The sequence below is a fragment of the Cucumis melo genome, chromosome 10, assembly GCF_025177605.1.
Source record: "Cucumis melo cultivar AY chromosome 10, USDA_Cmelo_AY_1.0, whole genome shotgun sequence".
In the NCBI taxonomy this organism is placed as follows: Eukaryota; Viridiplantae; Streptophyta; class Magnoliopsida; order Cucurbitales; family Cucurbitaceae; genus Cucumis; species Cucumis melo.
The window spans coordinates 6,773,216-6,783,227 of record NC_066866.1 but is presented as its reverse complement, the minus strand read 5'-3'; the positions used below and the strand labels follow the sequence as shown (position 1 = coordinate 6,783,227).

Sequence of the window (10,012 nt, the reverse complement as noted above, 5' to 3'; positions counted from 1 at the left end):
GGGGCATAGAAAACGTCACTAAAGGTTGACAACGCGTCGCTAATAGTTTTAGATTTTTTTATATAAAAATCAATGTTTTTGCGACGTTATTGAAAGTGCCAGTAAAAGAATTTTATTACATAAAAAAATAATATCTGATTGATTAATTATATAAACCTGTTATAAGATGTCAAACATAATAATTTTAAAAACTTATCATTAAGCAACATGCAATAACACAAACTTCATCGCAAGAAATATATATCAAGAAACTTCAATATCTTCATAAATAATTCTAAGTAATGTCAACATAAGTTATAAGCACTAAGTTACATCTAGTTAGTTTCAAGCTATAACCTAGAAGTTACACCTACAAACCAAAAGTATTGTGCACAACAAAAAATTTCTACTTGGACCAAAAGTATGTGCATAACAAAAAATTATAAGATACGAACCAAACTCTTGTCATATTCATCAGAAGTTCATTGTGCGTCAAATCTGAAAAGCAATATTACAACATAAATAAGTAAAACATGTAAGCAAAAAATGAAAGGCACTTTAAATATAATATACTCAAATGGATAAAACTCAAACTTTATAAAAAAGAATGAGAAGGAAGGGGGACATGTCTAAAGCAACAAATTCATTACCATCGAACTCAATAAACGACTTTAAAGCATTATGACACTAGTCAAACAGACGAAACCCAAACATTCTAAAACAATGAGAGGGGAGATGTCAACATCAAGGACCAAAATCATCACTTTATATCAAACTAATTAAGTTGAAAGAATGGGGGGAGGGGGGGGGGGGACATGTCTACATCTAAAGCAACAAATTCATTACCATCGAACTCAATAAACGGTTTCAAAGCATCATGACACTAATCAAACGGATGAAACCCAAACATTATAAAACAATTGGGGAAGGGGGGGCAAGTCTACATCAAGGACCAAAATCATCACAAGAATGAATGTATCATATTCGCATATGCTACTCTAATCCAACACTTTATATCAAATTAATTAAGTTGAAAGAATGAGGGGGACATACTCAAAGCAAAAAATGAAACTTAGGCACTTTAAATATGTCATACTCAAATTGATAAACTCAAACTTTCTAAAAAAGAACAAGAAGGGAGGGGGACATGTCTAAAGCAACCAATTCATTACAATTAAACTCAATAAACGGATTCAAAGCATCATGACACTAATCAAATGGATGAAACCCAAATTCATACAAATGATGTTCTATAACGTCTAATCTATTCCAATTGACATTCAAACAATTTGAACAAGGACATCTTGTTCTTTCCTCTTCGTCTAAATGATTAATTGCAATTTCGATAAAGTTAGCAACACCATCAAAATATTCACTACAAGCTCGATCTTTTAAATTTATCCAACTTCAATCCATAATAAGTACAACACTTAAAGTACCTAAGTTAGAAATCCATGTGTTAGAATTAAAGCCATATGTAAATTGCTTAATAATAAAGTATACAATCACGCATTCGAAAGAACAACAATTACACTTACAAAGAGAAAGAGCAATCAAAACAACAACTCCCAAAACCTAAAATCAAGATCTTCATATCAAGTCAATAAAAATTATATTGTTGTTGTTCTATTAACAACAACATCTAAACTCACAATTTCATTCCTAAAAGCGAAAACACAATAACAAAACAAATATTCAATGAGACATTACTTAAATCTAATTAACAAAACAAATATTCAACAAGACATTACTTAAATCTAAAAATTAATCAAGACTATGTAAACACTACAAGGATAAAATCCAATCTTAAAACTAATTAAGAGAATAAATATTCAACAAATCAAAATCCAAATACACTGCCCTAAAAATTTTAAAAATTAAAAATCTCACTTGAATGTCTTGGGTTGTCGTTGGTGTGGAGTAGAAGTGTTTAAGGAAGTTCAGACAGAATCGTCGCGAGAAGCAGCTTTTAGAACCGTTCGAGGTTGGTGGTCGTCGGGTAGTTCGTCAAATTGGTCGTCGGAGTGATTCGTGCAGCTAGCCATCACGTGGTTCGTGCATATTCGTCGCCATGGTTCGTTCGGCCTGGTTCAGCTACATCGTCGTTCGTTCGTTCAGCTTGGTTAGTTTGTTCGGTCTGGTGCAGATTCGTGGTCGTCGTGTGGCCATAGAAGCGTCGTCATCGTCGTGAAGATACGTCGTTGTGCAGATTCGTCGCCGGTCGCCTCAATTCGTGCAGATGTGTAGTTCGACCGTGGAGGAAAGGAGGTGGAGATGGAAGCTTTTCGGGTTGGTAATGGGTAGGGGAAAGAGTTTTTTTAATTAAAATTGTTTAATGGAAAAAAAAAAGAGGAGGGAGATGAAGGGGGAATTTTTTAGATTTTTAGCAACATCTATTGTATTGCTAATTCTTTTAGTGACGCAAATTTAAAATGTGTCGCTAATAATAATCTTTTATGACATATTTTTTTTGTGTCACTATAAATGACTTTTTACTAACAAAAATTTGTTACGTCACTAAATAGCAATTTTCTTGTAATGACATCGTAGAATAATAAATATTGAAAATAAGTTTTGATGAATTTTTTAATTATGAGAACTAAATTGTTACAAATTTTAAAATGAAAAGACTGAACTGTGACATGCTAAAATTGAGGGATTAGAGTAATATAAAGTTGAAACTAAATGGACTAAACTGTGATAAACCAAATTTTTTTAGTAATATATAAAAATGCATGGACTAAATCGTTCCAAACCAAAATTTAACAAAATTTTGAAACTAAAACCATCTTCTAATCTATATATATATATATATTTTTTGTTTTTTTGCAAAATGTATAGGAACCAAATTTTAAAATACTTAAAAAAAAGATATGAAGAGATTTTTTTTTAAAAAAAATGAAACAAATATGGAATAAAAAATGAAAGTTGGGGAATTGAAATCTCTAAACGTTGAAGAACTGAAAAGGTGTGTTGTCATGAAAATGTGAACAAATTCTCCATTAAAGTAGTGAGGAATTAAGAGCAAAGAATATTTTGTACAATTTACTATAAATAGAGTCACCATTAATTGAGATTTTCAAACAAAGGAATATTCAACCTTCTTTAATAACAATCAAATAATTTACTTTTGCAAGGTTCCAAAGTAATTTTTCTTTTTCTTTTTTCTTTTTTATTGAAGGAATATTGAACATAGAAAGAGAGAAAGTAGAAAGAAGTGACCTAACTTTGGAAATTAAAATAAGATTAAAAAAAAAAGAGAGAGAGAGAGAGATACTCTTATGATAACTACTTTGTTGGTCAAAGCCATTATTGTAGCCTTTGAATGCAATAAATTATGTAAGCTTGAAAGTGATAACTTTGAGAATTGCTTTTTTAGTACCACATTCTTCGATATTCATATATTAATTAATGTACCATTCTTATAGGATGATGGTAAACTAAGAAGGGACTATTATTTGGGACATAAATTATAAATAGACAATGTTATACAAATAATGCACTCTTTTATTGATATCCAATAATAAGCTTAAACTTCATCATAATTAATATTGAAACATTAGGTTGGTTTCTGTATTTGCTCAATTTTTGTTTATATACTTTTACTCATTTTTATTTTTATACCTTTTACGAAAATGTTTGAAATTTACCAAACTCATGGAATTTTTTCCACAACTTTTTCCAAAACTTAGTAAATACTTAGAAAATTAAATAGCGGCTAGAAATTGTTAGAGAGTAGGTTTGAAATACATATTCAAGTGATTAGTTTTTAAAATTTTTTTTTTAAAAAAAGAAATGTTTGACAACCACTCAAAATAACGTCGGAGCGTATTTTAAACTAAAAAAACGTTTAAATAAAATAGGTTTTTAAGAGACTTTTTTAAAAGATAGAACAAAGCTGTAAAATGTTTACACCATATAGAACAATTTTAGAAAGAAAAAAGCACATAAGCCCATAATATAAAATAACAAAAATACTTCAGTTAACACGCACGTAATCTTCTTCTAGACAATTGTGTACTACAGTCTGAATGAAGGATCTACGATTGTTTAGATCATGATACACGATCCTATAGTTCATTTTAAATAATATACTTTAGTAATACATGATCGGCCACACTATCCTCTCTACCATAACTACACGATCATTTAAGATATATTACAAGGATAGACAATCATGCAGTGAAATAAAATACCTTATACGATCATGTTTACCAGGATAAATGATTGTGTTGACCATGGTAAACGATTGTTGTTGATCATGGTAAATGATCGTGTTGATTATGGTAAACAATTGTGTAGTCCAATGTAAATGATTGTTACAAACTTTGAATCTAATGATTGTGTTGACCATGGTAAACTATTGTGATCAGCACGATCATGTTGATTATGGTAAGCGATTACTTAGATAATGTCAACACGATCGTGTAGTTTGTTTTAAACGATGGAAAAAATAAGCTTCAAATTTAAACGATCGCATTGACTATGGTAAACGAGCGTGCTGATAATGATAAACAACCGTGTTGATCAATTAGAATGATATTTAAACGATTTTTATATTCTCGAATATAAAGAAAATGAAGAAAAGAAACAATCGTGAAATAACTTTAAAAAATCTTACCATAAATGATGAAGAGGAAATAAAATTTAAATGGAATAATAAATCATTTCAAAATAGAAAAAAGAAAATCTTAAAAAGGACCTGAAGAAATCGCAAAGAGAAGTGACACAAGAGCAAATATGGGAATTATGAAAACATTTTACTGGTTTCATAGGCATTTTTTTTGTTATGACCATAAATATTTGTTGGTTTTATTACATTTACGAATGTTAATTTTCCAAAGAATAATTAAAAACAAAATCTTTACACTTCATACCCAAATTCTACTAAACAAAAAGTCCATGAAGTGTAAATATTTTGTCAATTTTATTATTTTGACAATTCTCCTAAATAAATGAGTTTTTTTTTTGACAAATTCAAATTCATTTTTAAGTCAAGCTAAGTGGGTCCTCACTAAGTTCAAAAAGTTATATTTGTCTAATTCTTAAACACTTTAAATTTGTTCTAAAATAACTTATTTTTTAAATTAAACACTTTATACAAAACTTGACAACTTCGAAAATAAAAGATGAACTCTCATTTGATTAATTCCAATATTTAAATACTTTATTTTCATTATTTTTTATTACAACAAATATTTGTGTGAGATTTGAACTTTTGATCTTGAAAAATAAAAAAAGTAGCAAAGGTCGATTGTCATAAAAATATCAAAATTTAAGGCTAATACTTTCACGTCGGTTTAGTTGTATTTGTTAGTTAAAATGGTAAAAAAGAAAAAGTAAAAAGTTCTTATTTCCAAATTCAAATTCTTTTAGCTACAACTATAAAAATGTATTTAATTTTTTAACATAAAAATGGATCCATATTGAGATCCAAGATTTAGTTGATGCAACTTTAAATATTTAACTACTTAATGAACAAAACATGTGTCTATATATATTGATTATATACAAAATAATTATAAAAACTAAACTAATTGATTTTTCAAAGTTGGAAAATCAAAACACAAACATTTGAAAGTTTTGGATTTTAAATATGATTCAAACTTTATAACTATTAGAGTTTGGAGTTATAAAATTGTTTTCATGCTTTTAAACTTTGAATGAACAGATTATGTTCATCTGTTCGGTTCACATAAAATTCTAAACATTTAAATAAAATCAATAATAAAAATCCAATTTTCAACTTTAAAGAAATAATATATGTATTATACTTTAATAAACTTTCGAAATTATATTTATTTAATTTATATATTTTTAAAGAGTATTCGTTGAATAAAAGTTTTAATTTTATGCTTGATTAATTAAATAAATTAAGCATCGTGTTACTTAAGAATTATGTGATAGATTAAATTCAAATTGGTTTTAACGATTAAGAAACGCATATGTTAAAAAACATAAGGATATGTTAAAGTAAGCTTTGTTTAATCAACACTTATTTCTAGAGGTATGATATTTGAATCCGCCAATCCTAACTGATATACTAAAAAAATGGAATTAGTTGTGAAATCATCAATATAAAAATAGTATATTTTATATCCATTATAATTTTGAACCTCGATGATTAAAACACTTGTAACACTCCAAAAGTTGAAGAGAAAAAGGAGATAGGTAAAGAAGTTCATAAAGAAGAAATCAATTTGAATGATGTTAAATTATAAAGTTTCTAAACTTTTAATTATGTAGTAAGTTGACAAATTCAAAATTTTAAAATATTAATTAATCTATTAATCATATAAATTTAAATTTTATATTTAATGAAAATTTTAGATTCTGAATGTTTGGGAACTAAACTTGTAATTTTGAAAGTCTAAACTTATTGTAAGTGAATCTTGTCAAGTTTGTCCTTACGCAATTGAGTTTGAAACAAATTCATTTGTTCAAGATACCACACTAGTACAATGTCACAACACATAGGCTATGATAGTTAAATTCACAAAATCAAGTGTATAGGACTAGAACACCAATTGATGACTTCTACGAGTTTCAGAAACCTAAATATTTATTATATGGCTCTTGGAGTGTGGTGTTTGTAACCTAATGTGTGAATATGCTGAAGTAGTTAGGTGGCGAGAATTGGCTCAACCCTACCATCATCTCCTCTTTGCTAGAGATTTCGAGTTCAATACAGCTAATTTATCGTTCAAAGACCTCTTTTTATCGATGTAAGTGAGAAAAGTTTTTGGAGGTCCATTCACCTCTTGGGTCAAAGCCTTGGTCACAGTTTGACCCGCAACATGACCAAGTAAAAACAAATGTTCAAAAACATATTTTAGGAAGCTAACACTTATAAAATAAAAAGAAATAGTAATATTAAAAATTATAAATGTAAACAAAATTTATGGGTGAAAAACTGTACAAGTGGGTGGATAGTGTAAACTGTAACACCACCAATAAAACATGTTTGAATTAATTATTTATAAATTATTTTATATCATATTATAAAATAACATAAAATTTATAATTTAATTTTTTTTTAAAAAAAAATTGATTTGGATAAAATGAAGGGAATAAAAAAGTAGACGTCCACGCGTTGAAAAGTTAAAATTTGAAGCGGCAAACGGCTGGTCAGTCGGGGGAAGTACACAGCATTTTGCAACATCTGGTAACGTCGTTAAATTGAACGAAGCAGATTGGGACCACGTGTCCCCAAACTGAAAAAAGCGTTGGTAAGACGCCAACAGTAACGGAGACGACGCGGTTTTACCGTCTGCAGCCAATTTTTCCCTTATAATTCAGTTCGTTCCATTTTCTGTTTTCTTTACAAAATTCCCAAAATCAAATCCTCCGCCTTTCAAACCTTTTCCACCCCAATTTCGTTGGCCCCACTGTTTCTAGGGTTCTTTAATCGAATTCCCCATTTCCCAATTCACACTCCCCCAATTCAATTCAACCTTCTTCTTCTTCTTCTTCTTCTTCTTTTTTATTTCCCCCTTTTTCTTTCTTTTTTGTTTTTAATTTGATTTCTTCTTTTCTTTTTGGGGTTCGTGGCCGACATTTTGATTGTGGGGGGCGTTCTGTTTTATTTTTGTTTCTGGGGTTGTTCGTTTCTGTTGTTTTCTGGTCTTGGTAGGATTGAAATTTTGTGGGGTTCTTCGATTTGTGGGGTTGGTGATTGGTTTGATTGAGTTTTGTTGATGTCGTCCATGGCGGCGGCGTCTTCCTACTGGTGTTACCGATGCAGTCACTTTGTTAGGGTTTCTAATCAGGATTCAGTTGTGTGCCCTGATTGTAATAGTGGATTCGTTGAACAGATCGAACAGCCATCGAGGTTGGTGAACGTGGAGGCGGCACCGCGGAGGAGGTTTCCGGCTGCGGCAATGTATATGATCGGCAACCGCTCGAATTCGGGGCAGAATTTGGGATCTGGGCTGAGGAGATCTCGGAGGAATGGAGGGGATCGCTCCCCTTTTAATCCTGTGATTGTTCTTCGTGGGCCGTCTGATGGGAGTGAAGCTGGAGAAAGTCGTCGGTTTGAGCTTTATTATGATGATGGTGGTGGTTCTGGCCTGAGACCTCTGCCACCGAGTATGTCCGAGTTTTTGTTGGGGTCTGGGTTTGATAGGCTTCTGGAACAACTTTCTCAGATTGAAATGAACGGTATTGGGCGGTTTGAGAATCCGCCGGCGTCAAAGGCTGCTATTGAATCAATGCCCACTATTCAAATCTGTGAAAATCATTTGGCAACTGAGTCACACTGTGCTGTTTGCAAAGAAGCATTCGAATTGGGAAACGAAGCTCGGGAGATGCCCTGTAAGCATATTTATCATTGTGATTGTATTCTACCTTGGCTTTCCCTTCGAAATTCTTGTCCAGTTTGTCGCCATGAATTGCCATCTGATAATCAGAACTCTCTGGATGCTGCTGAAAGTGGCGAAAATGGGGGATCTGTGACCTCGAATGGGGAGGAGAATGTTGGCTTAACCATTTGGAGGTTACCGGGTGGGGGGTTTGCGGTAGGGCGGTTTCATGGCGGCAGAAGAGGTGGGGAGAGAGAGCTTCCGGTTGTTTACACTGAAGTGGATGGTGGTTTTACTAATGGTGGTCTTCCCAGAAGAGTATCATTTGCTTCGAGAGGCAGGGGTAGGGAGAGAGGCGGGTGGGGCCGAATGATTCGCAATATGTTTGCTTGCTTTGGCGGATCAATGAGGTCAATTGCATCTACTTCAAACTCCACAAGTGATTCTGGTCCTTCGAGGAGTAGTAGACCACTCCCACATTTCAATAGCGAGCCAAGGAGACGGCGCACATGGTCTATGGAGGTTAACAGTGGAACAATCAGCTGGTGATTTGGGAATTTGGTTGGTTAGAAAAGTTAATTACTTGAAGAAGTTCTAGCTGGGATTGGGACTTTGAGGGGCAGGCTTATTTATTGCTGTAAATAGCAAAATTTGAATTTGGGTGGGAATGGAGGCAGTTCTCCCAGCTTTATATTGATAAAAATCAGAGTTTCTCGGGTGAAGAAAGATTTTTTTTTCTCCTTTTTGGGTTATTTGATAAGAGATATTGCAATAGAAATGTGGAAAATAAATGCAGTCATCCTTGAGCAGAAGAAAAGAAGAGAGGTACCTCCTACTGCATTAGAAAATGATGGAACACACAAGGTTTACATTTAAATGCTTGAAGGTTCTTTAGTAGAGCAAGGTGCACAACCCATTAATATAGTCTTTTAGAAACCAGTCTCAGAGATGGAGCTAGAGCACTTGCAACTTCGTATCTTTACAATATCTGCTATCAAGTATTTACTACTTAAATATGTTGTTAGGCTCAGTTTTTTTTTCCTTCTTAATATGATTCGGTTATTTTAAAGAATATGTGAGCTCTTGTGATGCACGTGATGAATACTGCATCTAGTTAATTACTTGCTTGACTATTGTTTTTCACATCTTATGCTTGTAATGATGATGTATATTGCTAGAAATAAATTGCTTTATTGGCGTTTGTATTCAACTGGTTATTAAGCAGGTTTCATATTTAAATTCAAGAGTTCTCCATATAGCCTGTTATGTGCCTTTATATTAGAATCGGGTGATTAGATTTAGATTCCTAGTAATTGGTCTGAGATCTTGGCTTATTCTTCTATTTGCTGAATCATTGTAGAGGGTTCAGATTGATAATAGATTTAGATTCCTATTGGTTGTGTCTATTGTAGTGTTAGGGAGATTGATGATCTGAGTTATATTCTTAGCTTATTCTTATATTTGCTGAATCATTGGTTTCGTACCTTTTATCTCGTGTCGAGCAAGAAGCAAACTGTTCTTAATGAGACAAACAGTAATTCCTGATTATTTCAATAATAGGAACTTTTCTCGAAAAGGTCTGGCATCGAAATTTTGATTGGATTGATTTTGAAATTATGTTGCCAAACATCAATCTGTAAGATAAAAGACCATGCAACGCTATTGTTTTCTAACAGTTGTGTTGGTAGACTGCAATTAGGAGCTAAATTATAATAGAAAACTATCCAGTACCG

General features: G+C 32.0%; 1 protein-coding gene across 1 annotated transcript; it reads left to right on the top strand.

Moving 5' to 3' along the window:
* The first annotated feature begins 7,286 nt into the window (after positions 1-7,286).
* Positions 7,287-9,489, top strand: LOC103500230 (probable E3 ubiquitin-protein ligase RHC2A). The gene has a single exon (XM_008463467.3). It carries the CDS (start codon positions 7,677-7,679, stop codon positions 8,826-8,828), a length of 1,152 nt encoding a protein of 383 aa, XP_008461689.1. The 5' UTR covers positions 7,287-7,676; the 3' UTR covers positions 8,829-9,489.
* The last annotated feature ends 523 nt before the right edge of the window (positions 9,490-10,012 follow it).

Coding starts and splice junctions, on each gene's coding strand:
- LOC103500230 (XM_008463467.3), top strand. CDS start 7,677: ATGTCGTCCATGGCGGCGGCGTCTTCCTACTGGTGTTACCGATGCAGT.